Source organism: Anomalospiza imberbis, unplaced genomic scaffold (assembly GCF_031753505.1).
Source record: "Anomalospiza imberbis isolate Cuckoo-Finch-1a 21T00152 unplaced genomic scaffold, ASM3175350v1 scaffold_982, whole genome shotgun sequence".
Classification (NCBI taxonomy): domain Eukaryota; kingdom Metazoa; phylum Chordata; class Aves; order Passeriformes; family Viduidae; genus Anomalospiza; species Anomalospiza imberbis.
The window spans coordinates 19,343-36,822 of NW_027100604.1; the positions used below are offsets into that span (position 1 = coordinate 19,343).

Here is a 17,480-nt window from a genome sequence, read left to right on the forward strand (position 1 = left end):
CAGTTGACCTTGTAGAAGTTCCTGTTGCTCCTAGTTCATCCCAGTTGGTCCCAGTTGACCTGAACTGGTCCAGGTTGACCCCTTGACCCCCAGACCAGAAGCTGTTCGTGGTGGTCACCCTTGGTCAACCTTTGGTGGCCCCAGTTGACCTTGTAGAAGTTCCTGTTGCTCCCAGTTCCTCCCGGTTGGTCCCAGTTGACTCAGACTGGTCCCAGTTGACCTGAACTGGTCCAGGTTGCCCCGGACTGGTCCAGGTTGACCCCTTGACCCTCCAGACCAGAAGCCGGACGTGGTGGTCACCCTTGGTCAACCTTTGGTGGCCCCAGTTGACCTTGTAGAAGTTCCTGTTGACCCCCAGATGTTCCCAGATGTTCCCAGTTGGTCCCAGTTGGTCCCAGTTGGTCCCAGTTGGTCCCAGTTGACCAGGACTGGTCCAAGTTGACCAGGACTGGTCCAGGTTGACCCCTTGACCCTCCAGACCAGAAGCCGGACGTGGTCTACGCCGACATCGGTGGCATGGACATCCAGAAGCAGGAGGTGCGCGAGGCCGTGGAGCTGCCCCTCACCCACTTCGAGCTCTACAAGCAGGTGAGACCTCGGGGGCCGCAGGTGGCCTTGGGGACCTCCTGGGACCTCCTGGGACCTCCTGGGACCTCAGGTGGCCTTGGGGACCTCCTGGGACCTCCTGGGACCTCCTGGGACCTCAGGTGGCCTCAGGTGACCTCAGGTGACCTCATGGGACCTCAGGTGGCCTTGGGGACCTCCTGGAACCTCAGGTGGCCTCAGGTGGCCTTGGGGACCTCAGGTGATCTCCTGGGACCTCCTGGGACCTCAGGTGGCCTCCAAGACCTCCTGGGACCTCAGGTGGCCTTGGGGACCTCAGGTGGCCTCGGGGACCTCCTGGGACCTCAGGTGGCCTTGGGGACCTCCTGGGACCTCCTGGGACCTCAGGTGGCCTTGGGGACCTCCTGGGACCTCCTGGGACCTCAGGTGGCCTTGGGGACCTCCTGGGACCTCAGGTGGCCTTGGGGACCTCCTGGGACCTCCTGGGACCTCAGGTGACCTCGGAGACCTCCTGGGACCTCAGGTGGCCTTGGGGACCTCCTGGGACTTCAGGTGGCCTCAGGTGACCTCAGGTGGCCTTGGGGACCTCCTGGGACTTCAGGTGGCCTCCTGGGACCTCAGGTGGCCTCCAAGACCTCCTGGGACCTCAGGTGGCCTTGGGGACCTCAGGTGGCCTCCAAGACCTCCTGGGACCTCAGGTGACCTCAGGTGACCTCATGGGACCTCCAGGTGGCCTTGGGGACCTCAGGTGACCTTGGGCACCTTCAGGTGACCTTGAGGACCTCCAGGGCACCTTGAGGACCCTCAGATGATCTCCAGGTGGCCTTGAGGTCCTGCAGGTGACCTTGGGCGCCTCCAGGTGGCCTTGAGGAGCCTCAGGTGGCCTCCAGGTGACCTCACCTGGACCTTCTCGCCCGCAGATCGGCATTGACCCCCCGCGGGGGGTCCTCATGTACGGCCCCCCCGGCTGCGGGAAGACCATGCTGGCCAAGGCCGTGGCCCACCACACCACAGGTGAGCTCCAGGGACACCTGGGTGGGGTTTGGAGACATCTGGGTGGGGTTTGGAGACATCTGGGTGGGGTTTGGAGACATCTGGGTGGGGTTTGGAGACATCTGGATGGGGTTTGGAGACATCTGGATGGGGTTTGGGGACACCTGGGTGGGGTTTGGAGACACCTGGATGGGGTTTGGGGACATCTGGATGGGGTTTGAGGACACCTGGGTGGGGTTTGGAGACATCTGGGTGGGGTTTGGAGGCATCTGGGTGGGGTTTGGAGACATCTGGATGGGGTTTGGAGACATCTGGATGGGGTTTGGAGACATCTGGATGGGGTTTGGAGACATCTGGGTGGGGTTTGGGGACATCTGGATGGGGTTTGAGGACACCTGGGTGGGGTTTGGAGACATCTGGATGGGGTTTGGAGACATCTGGATGGGGTTTGGAGACATCTGGATGGGTTTGGGGACACCTGGGTGGGGTTTGGAGACACCTGGATGGGGTTTGGAGACACCTGGGTGGGGTTTGGGGACATCTGGATGGGGTTTGGAGACATCTGGGTGGGGTTTGGAGACACCTGGGTGGGGTTTGGAGACACCTGGGTGGGGTTTGGGGACATCTGGATGGGGTTTGGAGACATCTGGATGGGTTTGGGGACACCTGGGTGGGGTTTGGAGACATCTGGATGGGGTTTGGGGACACCTGGGTGGGGTTTGGGGACACCTGAGTGGGGTTTGGAGACATCTGGGTGGGGTTTGGGGACACCTGGGTGGGGTTTGGAGGCACCTGGATGGGGTTTGGAGACATCTGGGTGGGGTTTGGAGGCATCTGGGTGGGGTTTGGAGACACCTGGGTGGGGTTTGGGGACATCTGGATGGGGTTTGGAGACATCTGGATGGGGTTTGGAGACATCTGGATGGGGTTTGGGGACATCTGGATGGGGTTTGGAGACATCTGGATGGGGTTTGGAGGCATCTGGGTGGGGTTTGGAGACATCTGGATGGGGCTTGGAGACACCTGGGTGGGGTTTGGAGGCATCTGGGTGGGGTTTGGGGACACCTGGGTGGGGTTTGGAGACATCTGGGTGGGGTTTGGAGACACCTGGGTGGGGTTTGGAGACACCTGGGTGGGGTTTGGAGACACCTGGGTGGGGTTTGGAGACATCTGGATGGGGTTTGGAGACACCTGGGTGGGGTTTGGAGACATCTGGGTGGGGTTTGGAGACATCTGGATGGGGTTTGGGGACATCTGGATGGGGTTTGGGGACATCTGGATGGGGTTTGGAGACACCTGGGTGGGGTTTGGAGGCATCTGGGTGGGGTTTGGAGACATCTGGGTGGGGTTTGGAGACATCTGGATGGGGTTTGGGGACATCTGGATGGGGTTTGGAGACACCTGGGTGGGGTTTGGAGACATCTGGATGGGGTTTGGGGACACCTGGGTGGGGTTTGGGGACACCTGAGTGGGGTTTGGAGACATCTGGATGGGGTTTGGGGACACCTGGGTGGGGTTTGGGGACACCTGAGTGGGGTTTGGAGACATCTGGGTGGGGTTTGGGGACACCTGGGTGAGGTTTGGGGACATCTGGATGGGGTTTGGAGACACCTGGGTGAGGTTTGGGGACATCTGGATGGGGTTTGAGGACACCTGGGTGGGGTTTGGAGACATCTGGATGGGGTTTGGGGACATCTGGGTGGGGTTTGAGGACATCTGGATGGGGTTTGGAGACACCTGGGTGGGGTTTGGAGACATCTGGGTGGGGTTTGGGGACACCTGGGTGGGGTTTGGGGACATCTGGATGGGGTTTGGAGACACCTGGGTGAGGTTTGGGGACATCTGGATGGGGTTTGGAGACATCTGGGTGGGGTTTGGGGACACCTGGGTGGGGTTTGGAGACATCTGGATGGGGTTTGGAGACACCTGGGTGGGGTTTGGAGACATCTGGATGGGGTTTGGAGACATCTGGATGGGGTCTGGAGACATCTGGATGGGGTTTGGGGAGGTTCTGGGTGGCTTTTGGGGGTGAGGAACGTTCTGGAGAACTTCAGGAAGAAGGTCCAGGACACCTGGGTGGGGTTTGGAGACATCTGGGTGGGGTTTGGAGACACCTGGGTGGGGTTTGGGGACATCTGGGTGGGGTTTGGGGACACCTGGGTGGGGTTTGGAGACATCTGGGTGGGGTTTGGAGACACCTGGGTGGGGTTTGGAGACATCTGGATGGGGTTTGGGGACATCTGGGTGGGGTTTGAGGACATCTGGATGGGGTTTGGAGACACCTGGGTGGGGTTTGGAGACATCTGGGTGGGGTTTGGGGACACCTGGGTGGGGTTTGGAGACACCTGGGTGGGGTTTGGAGACATCTGGGTGGGGTTTGGAGACCTCTGGGTGGGGTATGGAGGCATCTGGATGGGGTTTGGAGGCATCTGAATGGGGTTTGGAGACATCTGGATGGGGTTTGGAGACATCTGGGTGGGGTTTGGAGACATCTGGGTGGGGTTTGAGGACACCTGGGTGGGGTTTGGAGACCTCTGGGTGGGGTTTGGAGACATCTGGATGGGGTTTGGAGACCTCTGGGTGGGGTTTGGAGGCATCTGGATGGGGTTTGGGGACACCTGGGTGGGGTTTGGAGACCTCTGGGTGGGGTTTGGAGACACCTGGGTGGGGTTTGGAGACATCTGGGTGGGGTTTGGGGACATCTGGATGGGGTTTGGGGACATCTGGGTGGGGTTTGGAGACACCTGGGTGGGGTTTGGGGACATCTGGATGGGGTTTGGGGACATCTGGATGGGGTTTGGGGACACCTGGGTGGGGTTTGGAGACACCTGGGTGGGGTTTGGAGACACCTGGGTGGGGTTTGGAGGCATCTGGATGGGGTTTGGAGACACCTGGGTGGGGTTTGGTGGCATCTGGGTGGGGTTTGGGGACATCTGGATGGGGTTTGGAGACACCTGGGTGGGGTTTGGTGGCATCTGGGTGGGGTTTGGGGAGGTTCTGGTTGGGTTCCTGGTGGTCTCCATGGGTTCCTGGTGGGATTTTTGGGATTCCTGGAGGTGTTTTGGGTTCCTGGTGGTCTCCATGGGTTCCTGGTGTTCTCCATGGGTTCCTGGTGGGATTTTTGGGATTCCTGGAGGTGTTTTGGGTTCCTGGTGGTCTCCATGGGTTCCTGGTGTTCTCCATGGGTTCCTGGTGGGATTTTTGGGGTTTCTGGAGGTGTTTTGGGGTCCTGGTGGTCTCCATGGGTTCCTGGTGTTCTCCATGGGTTCCTGGTGGGATTTTTGGGATTCCTGGTGGTCTCCATGGGTTCCTGGTGGGATTTTGGGGATTTCTGGAGGTGTTTTGGGTTCCTGGTGGTCTCCACGGGTTCCTGGTGGTCCCCATGGGTTCCTGGTGGGATTTTTGGGATTCCTGGTGGTCTCCATGGGTTCCTGGTGGGATTATTGGCGTTTCTGGAGGTGTTTTGGGTTCCTGGTGGTCTCCATGGGTTCCTGGTGGGATTTTTGGGGATTTCTGGAGGTGTTTTGGGTTCCTGGTGTTCTCCATGGGTTCCTGGTGGGATTTTGGGGTTTCTGGAGGTGTTTTGGGTTCCTGGTGGTCCCCATGGGTTCCTGGTGGGATTTTTGGGATTCCTGGTGTTCTCCATGGGTTCCTGGTGGGATTTTTGGGGATTTCTGGAGGTGTTTTGGGTTCCTGGTGGTCTCCATGGGTTCCTGGTGGGATTTTGGGATTCCTGGAGGTGTTTTGGGGTCCTGGTGGTCTCCATGGGTTCCTGGTGGTCTCCATGGGTTCCTGGTGTTCTCCATGGGTTCCTGGTGGGATTTTTGGGATTTCTGGTGGTCCCCATGGGTTCCTGGTGGGATTTTTGGGATTTCTGGTGGTCCCCATGGGTTCCTGGTGGGATTTTGGGATTCCTGGTGTTCTCCATGGGTTCCTGGTGGGATTTTGGGGATTCCTGGAGATGTTTTGGGTTCCTGGTGGTCCCCATGGGTTCCTGGTGGGATTTTGGGATTCCTGGAGGTGTTTTGGGTTCCTGGTGGTCTCCATGGGTTCCTGGTGTTCTCCATGGATTCCTGGTGGGATTTTTGGGGTTTCTGGAGGTGTTTTGGGTTCCTGGTGTTCTCCATGGGTTCCTGGTGGGATTTTTGGGGTTCCTGGTGTTCTCCATGGGTTCTTGGTGGGATTATTGGCGTTTCTGGAGGTGTTTTGGGTTCCTGGTGGTCTCCACGGGTTCCTGGTGTTCTCCATGGGTTCCTGGTGGGATTTTTGGGATTCCTGGTGTTCTCCATGGGTTCCTGGTGGGATTTTTGGGGATTTCTGGAGGTGTTTTGGGTTCCTGGTGGTCTCCACGGGTTCCTGGTGGTCCCCATGGGTTCCTGGTGGGATTTTGGGATTCCTGGAGGTGTTTTGGGGTCCTGGTGGTCTCCATGGGTTCCTGCTGGTCCCCATGGGTTCCTGGTGGGATTTTTGGGGTTCCTGGTGGTCTCCATGGGTTCCTGGTGGGATCATTGGCGTTTCTGGATGTGTTTTGCGTTCCTGGTGGTTGTCCATGGGTTCTCCACGGGTTCCTGGTGGTCCCCATGGGTTCCTGGTGGGATTTTGGGGATTTCTGGAGGTGTTTTGGGTTCCTGGTGGTCTCCATGGGTTCCTGGTGGTCTCCATGGGTTCCTGGTGTTCTCCATGGGTTCCTGGTGGGATTTTTGGGATTTCTGGTGGTCCCCATGGGTTCCTGGTGGGATTTTGGGATTCCTGGTGGTCTCCATGGATTCCCGGTGGGATTTTTGGAGATCCTGATTTGTTTTTTTTTGGGTGGCTCCTCCAGCCGCCTTCATCCGCGTGGTGGGCTCGGAGTTCGTGCAGAAGTACCTGGGCGAGGGCCCGCGGATGGTGCGCGACGTCTTCCGCCTGGCCAAGGAGAACGCGCCCGCCATCATCTTCATCGACGAGATCGACGCCATCGCCACCAAGCGCTTCGACGCCCAGACCGGGGGTGAGGGCCCGGACCCCCACATTGGGGAGGGGTCTCCACTGGGGTGGGGTTTGGGTGGTCCTGGGTGGGGTTTGGGGGGTTTTTGGTGGAATTTGGGCTTGAGGAAGCTTCTGGAGAACTTCCCGGTGAGGACCAAGGTGGGGTTTGGGGACCTTTTGGGTGGCCTTGGGCTACAGGGAGGGGTCAAGGACCCCAAAATTGGGGAGGGGTCTCCACTGGGGTGGGGTTTGGGTGATCCTGGGTGGAGTTTTTGGGGTTCCGGGTGGAATTTTGGGGGTGAGGAACCTTCTGGATGAAGGTCAGGAGAACCTCAAGGTGGAGTTTGAGGAACCCAGACTGGCAGTGAAGGGCCGGGACCCCCAAATTGGGGAGGGGTCTCCACCGGGGTGGGGTTTGGGTGGTCCTGGGTGGAGTTTTGGGGGGTTTTTGGTGGAATTTGGGCTTGAGGAACCTTCTGGAGAACTTCCCGGTGAGGACCAAGGTGGGGTTTGGGGACCTTTTGGGTGGCCTTGGGCTACAGGGAGGGGTCAAGGACCCCAAAATTGGGGAGGGGGTCTCCACTGGGGTGGTCCTGGGTGGAGTCTGGGGGGTCCTGGGTGGGATTTGGGCTTGAGGAACCTTCTGGAGAACTTCAGAACTTCAGCTGGACGGAAACCGGGGCTCTGGGTGGAATTTTGGGGTCAACCCGGACGGAATTTGGGGTTTTTGGGTGGAATTTTGGGGTTTTGGATGGAATTTTGGGGTTTTGGATGGAATTTTTGGGGTTTTGGGTGGAATTTTTGGGTTTTGGATGGAATTTTGGGGTCACCTGGACGGAATTTGGGGTTTTGGATGGAATTTTGGGGGTTTTGGGTGGAATTTTGGGGTTTTTGGATGGCATTTTGGGGTTTGGGGTCGGATTTTGAGGTTTTGGGTGGAATTTTGGGGTCACCTGGATGAGTTTTGGGGTTTTTGGGTGGAATTTTGGGGTTTGGGGTGGAGTTTTGGGGGTTTTGGGCGGAATTTTGGGGTTTTTGATGGAATTTTGGGGGTTTTTTGATGGAATGTTGGGGTTTTTGGCCGGAATTTGGGGTTTCGGGTGGAATTTTGGGGTTTGGGGTCGGATTTTGGGGTTTTGGTTGGAATTTTGGGGTCACCTGGATGAGTTTTGGGGTTTGGGGTGGAATTTTCGGGTTTTGGGTGGAATTTTGGGGTTTTTGATGGAATTTTTGGCGTTTTTTTGATGGAATTTTGGGGGTTTTGGGTGGAATTTTGGGGTTTTTGATGGAATTTTTGGGTTTTTGATGGAATTTTTGGGGTTTGGGTGGAATTTTCGGGTTTTTGGGTGGCATTTTGGGGTTTTTGGGTGGAATTTTGGGGTCACCTGGATGAGTTTTGGGGTTTGGGGTGGAATTTTTGGGGTTTTGGCTGGAATTTTGGGGTTTTTGATGGAATTTTGGGGTTTTTGGCCGGAATTTTGGGGTTTTTGGGTGGAATTTTGGGGTTTTCGGGTGGAATTTTGGGGTCCCCTGGGTGGAATTTTGGGGGTCCCCTGGATGAGTTTTGGGGTTTGGGGGCGGAGTCCCGAGGACCCAAAATCGCCGTTTTTCGCCCCAAGCCGACCGCGAGGTTCAGCGGATCCTCCTGGAGCTCCTGAACCAGATGGACGGCTTCGACCAGAACGTCAACGTCAAGGTGCGCACAGGTGTCCCCTCAGGTGTCTCCAGGTGTCCCCAGGTGTCCTCAGGTGTCACCAGGTGTCTCCTCAGGTGTCCCCAGGTGTCCCCAGGTGTCCTCAGGTGTCCCCAGGTGTCTCCTCAGGTGTCCCCTGGTGTCCCCTCAGGTGTCCCCAGGTGCCCTCAGGTGTCCTCAGGTGTCCCCTCAGGTGTCCTCAGGTGCCCTCAGGTGTCTTCAGGTAGCCCCAGGTGTGGCCCCAAGTGTCCTCAGGTGTCACCGGGTGTGGCCCCAGGTGTCCCCAGGTGTCCCCTCAGGTGTCCCCAGGTGTCTTCAGGTGTCCCCAGGTGTCCCCAGGTATCTCCTCAGGTGTCCCCAGGTGTCTTCAGGTGTCCCCAGGTGTGGCCCCAGGTGTCCTCAGGTGTCACCGGGTGTGGCCCAAGGTGTCCCCAGGTGTCTTCAGGTGTCCCCAGGTGTGGCCCGGGTGTCCCCAGGTGTCCCCAGGTATCTCCTCAGGTGTCTCCTCAGGTGTCTCCAGGTGTCCCCAGGTGTCTCCTCAGGTGTCCCCAGGTGTCCTCTCAGGTGTCCCAAGGTGTCCCCAGGTGTCCCCTCAGGTGTCCCCTCAGGTGCCTCCTCAGGTTCTCTCAGGTGTCTTCAGGTGTCTCCAGGTGTCCTCAGGTGTCCTCAGTTGTCCCCAGGTGTGGCCCGGGTGTCCCCAGGTGTCCCCAGGTGTCTCCAGGTATCCCCAGGTATCCCCTCAGGTGTCCTCTCAGGTGTCCTCAGGTGTCCCCAGGTGTCCCTCAGGTGTCTCCTCAGGTGTCCCCAGGTGTCACCGGGTGTGTCTCCAGGTGTCTCCTCAGGTGTCTCCTCAGGTGTCCCCAGGTGTCCCCAGGTGCCCTCAGGTGTCTTCAGGTAGCCCCAGGTGTCCCCAGGTGTCCTTAGGTGTCTCCTCAGGTGTCCCCAGGTGTGGCCTGGATGTCCCCAGGTGTCCCCAGGTGTCTCCCCAGGTGTCCCCAGGTGTCCTCAGGTGTCCCCTCAGGTGTCCCCTCAGGTGTCCCCAGATGTCCCCTCAGGTGTCTCCCCAGGTGTCTTCAGGTAGCCCCAGGTGTGGCCCCAGGTGTCCTCAGGTGTCACTGGGTGTGGCCCCAGGTGTCCCCTGGTGTCTCCAGGTGTCTCCAGATGTTTCCAGGTGTCCCTCAGGTGTCCCCTCAGGTGTCTCCAAGTGCCCTCAGGTGTCTCCTCAGGTTCTCTCAGGTGTCCCCTGGTGTCTCCAGGTGTCCCCAGGTGTCCTCAGGTGTCCCCTCAGGTGTCCTCAGGTGTGGCCTGGATGTCCCCAGGTGTCCCCAGGTGTCCTCGGGTGTCTCCAGGTATCCCCAGGTGTCCCCTCAGGTGTCCCCTCAGGTGTCCCCAGGTGTCACCGGGTGTGGCCCCAGGTGTCCCTTGGTGTCTCCAGGTGTCCCCTCAGGTGTCCCCTCAGGTGTCCTCAGGTGTCCCCTCAGGTGTCCCCAGGTGCCCTCAGGTGTCTTCAGGTAGCCCCAGGTGTCCCCAGGTGTCACTGGGTGTCCTCCAGGTGTCCCCAGGTTCCCTCAGGTGTCCCCAGGTGTGGCCTGGATGTCCCCAGGTGTCCCCTCAGGTGTCCCCAGGTGTCCTCAGGTGTCCTCCAGGTGTCCCCTCAGGTGTCCCCTCAGGTGTCCCCAGGTGTCCTCAGGTGTCCCCAGGTGTCCCCAGGTATCTCCTCAGGTGTCCCCAGGTGTCCCCAGGTGTCTCCTCAGGTGCCCTCAGGTGTCACCGGGTGTGGCCCCAGGTGTCCCCAGGTGTCCCCTCAGGTGTCCCCTGGTGTCTCCAGGTGTCTCCAGGTGTCTCCAGGTGTCCCCAGGTGTCCCCAGGTGTCTCCTCAGGTGTCCCCTCAGGTGTCCTCAGGTGTCCCCAGGTATCTCCAGGTGACCATGGCCACCAACCGCGCACACCTGGGCACACCTGGGCACACCTGGACGAGCAATTCGGGGTTTTTTTGGATTTTTGGGGGTTTTTTTGGGGGGTTTTTTTGGGGTTTTTTTGGGCTTTGGGCGCCTCAGGTGTGCCCAGGTGCGTTCTCACCTGCCCGCAGGTGATCGTGGCCACCAACCACGCACACCTGGGCACACCTGGACGAGCAATTCCGTGGTTTTTTGGGGTTTTTTGGGGGGGGTTTTTTGGGGGTTTTTTTGGGATTTGGGCGTCTCAGGTGTGCCCAGGTGCGTTCTCACCTGCCCGCAGGTGATCATGGCCACCAACCACGCACACCTGGGCACACCTGGGCACACCTGGACGAGCAATTCCGGTTTTTTTGGGGTTTTTTTTGAGTTGTTTTTGGGTTTTTTTGGGGTTTTTTTGGGGGTTTTTTGGGTTTTTTTGGGCTTTGGGGCATCTCAGGTGTGCCCAGGTGCGTTCTCACCTGCCCGCAGGTGATCATGGCCACCAACCACGCACACCTGGGCACACCTGGGCACACCTGGACGAGCAATTCCGGTTTTTTTGGGGTTTTTTTGAGTTGTTTTTGGGTTTTTTTGGGGTTTTTTTGGGGGTTTTTTGGGTTTTTTTGGGCTTTGGGCATCTCAGGTGTGCCCAGGTGCGTTCTCACCTGCCCGCAGGTGATCATGGCCACCAACCACGCACACCTGGGCACGCCTGGGCACACCTGGACGAGCAATTCCGGGTTTTTTTGGGTTTTTTTTGGGGTTTTTTTGGGTTTTTTTTTTAGTTTTTTGGGGTTTTTGGGGGGGTTTTTTTGGGTTTTTTTGGGTTTTGGGCGTCTCAGGTGTGCCCAGGTGCGTTCTCACCTGCCCGCAGGTGATCATGGCCACCAACCGCACACACCTGGGCACACCTGGACGAGCAATTTTGGGTTTTTTTTGGGTTTTTTTGGGGTTTTTTTTGGGTTTTTTTGGGTTTTTTGGGGCTTTGGGCGTCTCAGGTGTGCCCAGGTGCGTTCTCACTTGCCCGCAGGTGATCATGGCCACCAACCGCTGCGGACACGCTGGACCCGGCGCTGCTGCGGCCGGGCCGCCTGGACCGCAAGATCGAGTTCCCGCTGCCCGACCGGCGCCAGAAGCGCCTCATCTTCTCCACCATCACCGGCAAGATGAACCTGTCCGAGGAGGTGGACCTGGAGGACTGTATCCGCACCTGGGCGGGGTCAAAACACACCTGGGCGCACCTGGGCACACCTGGGTGGGGTCAAAACACACCTGGGCACACCTGGGCGGGGTCAAAAACACACCTGGGGGCAGCTGGGCACACCTGGGGGCAGCTGGGCGGGGTCAAAACACACCTGGGGGCAGCTGGGCGGGGTTAAAAACACACCTGGGCAGACCTGGATGGGGTCAAAAACACACCTGGGGGCAGCTGGGGGCAGGTGGGTGTGGTTTAAAACACACCTGGGGGCACCTGGGTGGGGTCAAACCACACCTGGGCACACCTGGGTGGGGTTTAAAACACATCTGGGGGCACCTGGGGGCAGCTGGGCGGGGTCAAAACACACCTGGGTGGGGGTTAAAACACACCTGGGCACACCTGGGCGGGGTCAAAACACACCTGGGCACACCTGGGTGGGGTTAAAAACACACCTGGGCACAGCTGGGTGGGGTTTAAAAACACACCTGGGCGCAGCTGGGCGGGGTCAAAAACACACCTGGGGGCAGCTGGGCGGGGTCAAAAACACACCTGGGGGCAGCTGGGCGGGGTCAAAAACACACCTGGGGGCAGCTGGGCAGGGTTAAAAACACACCTGGGCACACCTGGGGGCACCTGGGCGGGGTTTAAAGCACACCTGGGCACAGCTGGATGGGGTCAAAACACACCTGGGCACAGCTGGATGGGGTCAAAACACACCTGGGCACACCTGGATGGGGTCAAAACACACCTGGGGGCACCTGGATGGGGTTAAAAACACACCTGGGGGCAGCTGGGCGGGGTTTAAAGCACACCTGGGGGCAGCTGGATGGGGTCAAAACACACCTGGGCACACCTGGGTGGGGTCAAAACACACCTGGGGGCACCTGGGTGGGGTCAAAACACACCTGGGGGGCAGCTGGGCGGGGGTTAAAACACACCTGGGGGCACCTGGGCACAGCTGGGCGGGGTTTAAAGCACACCTGGGCACACCTGGGTGGGGTCGAACCACACCTGGGCACACCTGGATGGGGTCAAAACACACCTGGGGGGCACCTGGATGGGGTTAAAAACACACCTGGGGGCAGCTGGGCGGGGTTTAAAGCACACCTGGGGGGCAGCTGGATGGGGTCAAAACACACCTGGGCACACCTGGGTGGGGTCAAAACACACCTGGGGGCACCTGGGCGGGGTTAAAACACACCTGGGGGCACCTGGGCACAGCTGGGCGGGGTTTAAAGCACACCTGGGCACACCTGGGTGGGGTCGAACCACACCTGGGCACACCTGGGTGGGGTTTTAAAACACACCTGGGCACACCTGGATGGGGTCAAAACACACCTGGGGGCACCTGGGTGGGGTCAAAACACACCTGGGCACAGCTGGGTGGGGTCAAAACACACCTGGGGGCACCTGGGCACACCTGGGGGCAGCTGGGTGGGGTTAAAAACACACCTGGGGGCAGCTGGGCGGGGTTAAAACACACCTGGGGGCACCTGGGCACACCTGGGCGGGGTTTAAAACACACCTGGGGGCAGCTGGGTGGGGTTAAAACACACCTAGGCACAGCTGGGTGGGGTTTAAAACACACCTGGGGGGCACCTGGGTGGGGTCAAAACACACCTGGGGGCACCTGGGTGGGGTTTAAAAACACACCCGGGCACACCTGGGCGGGGTCAAAACACACCTGGGGGCACCTGGGCAGGGTCAAACCACACCTGGGCACACCTGGGCAGGGTCAAAACACACCTGGGGGCACCTGGGCGGGGTCAAAACACACCTGGGGGCACCTGGGCGGGGTCAAAACACACCTGGGCACACCTGGGTGGGGTCAAAACACACCTGGGGGCACCTGGGTGGGGTTAAAAACACACCTGGGGGCAGCTGGGCGGGGTCAAAACACACCTGGGGGGCAGCTGGGCGGGGTTAAAAACACACCTGGGGGCACCTGGGTGGGGTCAAAACACACCTGGGGGCACCTGGGTGGGGTTAAAAACACACCTGGGGGCAGCTGGGTGGGGTCAAAACACACCTGGGCACAGCTGGGTGGGGTCAAAACACACCTGGGGGCACCTGGGCACACCTGGGGGCAGCTGGGTGGGGTTAAAAACACACCTGGGCACACCTGGATGGGGTCAAAACACACCTGGGCACACCTGGGCACACCTGAGTGGGGTCAAACCACACCTGGGCACACCTGCGCCGTTTCCTTGACCCCCGACCCAGACGTGGCGCGGCCGGACAAGATCTCGGGGGCCGACATCAACTCCATCTGCCAGGAGGTGAGGGCACACCTGGGACAGGTGTGGGGCACACCTGGGCACACCTGGGCACACCTGGGCACACCTGGGGCAGGTGTGGGGCACACCTGGGCACACCCGGGAGAGGTGTGGGGCACACCTGGGCACACCCGGGACAGGTGTGGGGGCACACCTGGGCACACCCGGGACAGGTGTGGGGCACACCTGGGCACACCTGGGACAGGCGTGGGGCACACCTGGGCACACCCGGGACAGGTGTGGGGGCACACCTGGGCACACCTGGGACAGGCGTGGGGCACACCTGGGCACACCTGGGACAGGTGTGGGGCACACCTGGGCACACCCGGGACAGGCGTGGGGCACACCTGGGCACACCCCGGACAGGCGTGGGGCGCACCTGGGCACACCTGGGACAGGTGTGGGGCACACCTGGGACAGGTGTGGGGCACACCTGGGCACACCTGGGACAGGCGTGGGGCACACCTGGGCACACCTGGGCACACCCGGGACAGGTGTGGGGCACACCTGGGCACACCTGGGCACACCCGGGAGAGGTGTGGGGCACACCTGGGCACACCCGGGACAGGTGTGGGGCACACCTGGGCACACCCGGGACAGGTGTGGGGCACACCTGGGCACACCTGGGCACACCCAGGACAGGTGTGGGGCACACCTGGGCACACCCGGGACAGGTGTGGGGCACACCTGGGCACACCTGGGCACACCCGGGACAGGTGTGGGGCACACCTGGGCACACCCGGGGACAGGTGTGGGGCACACCTGCGGAACAGGTGATGCAGAACGGGGACACCTGGGGACAGGTGTGGCACTGAGGTGACACGGGTGACACTGAGATGACACAGGTGACACTGAGGTGACACTGAGGTGACACAGGTGACACTGAGGTGACGCAGGTGTGGCTGTAGGGGACAGGTGTGGCTGTAGCTCGGTGTAGGTGACGCTGAGGTGGCACTGAGGTGACGCTGAGGTGGCACAGGTGACACAGGTGTGGCTGTAGCTCGGTGTAGGTGACACAGGTGACTCAGGTGACTTAGGTGACACTGAGGTGGCACAGGTCACCCTGAGGTGACACAGGTGGCACAGGTGTGGCTGTAGGTGACACAGGTGGCACTGAGGTGACGCAGGTGACGCAGGTGACGCAGGTGTGGCTGTAGGTGACACTAAGGTGGCTCAGGTGACACTGAGGTGACGCAGGTGACGCAGGTGTGGCTGTAGCTCTGCATAGGTGACGCTGAGGTGACACTCAGGTGACACTCAGGTGACGCAGGTGTGGCTGTAGCTCAGTGCGGGTGACACAGGTGACTCAGGTGACCCTGAGGTGACACTGATGTGACTCAGGTGACACTGAGGTGACACTGAGGTGACACTGAGGTGACACAGGTGTGGCTGTAGGGGACAGGTGTGGCTGTAGCTTGGTGTAGGTGACCCTGAGGTGACACAGGTGACACTGAGGTGACACAGGTGTCACAGGTGACACAGGTGTGGCTGTAGCTCCGCATAGGTGACACTGAGGTGACACAGGTGACACTGAGGTGGCACAGGTGACACTGAGGTGACGCAGGTGTGGCTGTAGGTGACACAGGTGGCACTGAGGTGACACTGAGGTGGCACAGGTGACACTGAGGTGACACTGAGGTGGCACAGGTGACCCTGAGGTGACACTGAGGTGGCACAGGTGACACTGAGGTGACGCAGGTGTGGCTGTAGGTGACACAGGTGACCCTGAGGTGACACAGGTGACACAGGTGACACTGAGGTGACACAGGTGACACTCAGGTGACGCTCAGGTGACGCAGGTGTGGCTGTAGGTGACACAGGTGACCCTGAGGTGACACTGAGGTGGCACAGGTGACACTGAGGTGACGCAGGTGACACTGAGGTGACACTGAGGTGACACAGATGTGGCTGTAGGGGACACAGGTGACACAGGTGACACAGGTGGCACTGAGGTGGCACAGGTGACACAGGTGACACTCAGGTGACGCAGGTGTGGCTGTAGGTGACACAGGTGACCCTGAGGTGACACTGAGGTGACGCAGGTGACACTGAGGTGACACTGAGGTGACACAGGTGTGGCTGTAGGTGACACAGGTGACACAGGTGGCACTGAGGTGGCACAGGTGACACAGGTGACACTCAGGTGACGCAGGTGTGGCTGTAGGTGACACAGGTGACCCTGAGGTGACACTGAGGTGACGCAGGTGACACTGAGGTGACACTGAGGTGACACAGGTGTGGCTGTAGGTGACACAGGTGACACAGGTGGCACTGAGGTGGCACAGGTGACACAGGTGACACTCAGGTGACGCAGGTGTGGCTGTAGGTGACACTGAGGTGGCACAGAGGTGGCACAGGTGTGGCTGTAGGTGACACAGGTGACACAGGTGACACTGAGGTGGCACAGGTGACACTCAGGTGACGCAGGTGTGGCTGTAGATGACACAGGTGACACTGAGGTGGCACAGGTGTGGCTGTAGGTGACACAGGTGACACAGGTGGCACTGAGGTGGCACAGGTGACACTGAGGTGACACTCAGGTGACACAGGTGGCACTGAGGTGGCACAGGTGTGGCTGTAGGTGACACAGGTGACACAGGTGACACAGGTGGCACTGAGGTGTCACAGGTGACACAGGTGACACTCAGGTGACGCAGGTGGCACTGAGGTGACACAGGTGACACTCAGGTGACGCAGGTGTGGCTGTCCCCAGGGTGGCATGCTGGCCGTCAGGGAGAACAGGTACATCGTGCTGGCCAAGGACTTCGAGAAGGCGTACAAAACCGTCATCAAGAAGGACGAGCAGGAGCACGAGTTCTACAAGTGACACCCGGGGACACCCGGGGACACCTGGGGGACACCTGGGGGACACCTGGGCACGTCGAAATAAAGCTGAGAGCGGAGCGAGAGCCTCGGAGCCTTTTTGGGGACACCTGCATGGCCTCGGGGACATCCTTGAGGACACAAGGAACGCCCCCAGACCGCCCCCTGGCGACATTTTGGGGACATCTGGGGACATTGGCGGCCATGTTGGCAGATTTTGGCCCTTTTCTCCCTCCGTTTCGGGGCATTTTTAGGTCATTTTTTAGGTGATTTTTGAGAGGCTCGCGGCGCGTTTCGGCGGCGTGCGGGATTTAGGAGCAGTTTTGGGTCGGTCTGGGGCGGTTTTGGGGCTTTTTTTTGGGGCGTTTTTGGGTCGATTTTTGAAGCCATTTAGGCCGCGGCCGTCACGTGATCGGGGCCGCCGCGTTGCCATGGCGACGCGCCGCCGTTCGCCCGTCCCATTGGCCGCTTCCCGTCACGTGACGGCGAAACGCCGCGCCTTGATTGGCCGGCTGGCGTCACCCCGGCGGAGGAGGAGGGCGATGATTGGTCGATGCCGCGGTCACGTGTGCGGAAGTGGCGGGGCGGGGGAGCCACAGGTGGGAGCGCCCCGGGGAGGCCCCAAAATTTTGGGGGGGGGGGGGGAAGGGGGGGGGAGGGGGAAGAGCCCGGGTGGGGGAGGGGAGGGGAGAAAGGGGGGAGGGGCCGGAAAGGGGGAAAATGGCCCCAAAAGTGCCCCAAGAAATGGCCAAAATTGACAAAAACCGACCCAAAATCGACCCAAAATTGACAAAATTGGCCCAAAATCGACCCAAAATTGACAAAATTGGCCCAAAATCGATCCAAAATGGACAAAATTGGCCCAAAATTGACAAAAACCGACCCAAAATCGACCCAAAATTGACAAAAACCGACCCAAAATCGACCCAAAATTGACAAAAAACGACCCAAAATCGACCCAAAATTGACAAAATTGGCCCAAAATCGACCCAAAATTGACAAAAATCGACCCAAAATTGTCAAAATTG

General features: G+C 59.7%; 1 protein-coding gene across 1 annotated transcript in view; it reads left to right on the forward strand.

The window, feature by feature from the left end:
- PSMC4 (proteasome 26S subunit, ATPase 4) overlaps nucleotides 1-16,538 on the forward strand; it is a 28,148-nt gene extending 11,610 nt beyond the window's left edge. The window contains 8 exon segments of the mRNA XM_068179448.1: nucleotides 479-588; nucleotides 1,485-1,578; nucleotides 6,380-6,547; nucleotides 8,145-8,221; nucleotides 11,186-11,206; nucleotides 11,208-11,355; nucleotides 13,577-13,632; nucleotides 16,343-16,538. Coding sequence (XP_068035549.1) covers nucleotides 479-588; nucleotides 1,485-1,578; nucleotides 6,380-6,547; nucleotides 8,145-8,221; nucleotides 11,186-11,206; nucleotides 11,208-11,355; nucleotides 13,577-13,632; nucleotides 16,343-16,456 — 788 coding nt within the window. The 3' untranslated portion in view covers nucleotides 16,457-16,538.
- The last annotated feature ends 942 nt before the right edge of the window (nucleotides 16,539-17,480 follow it).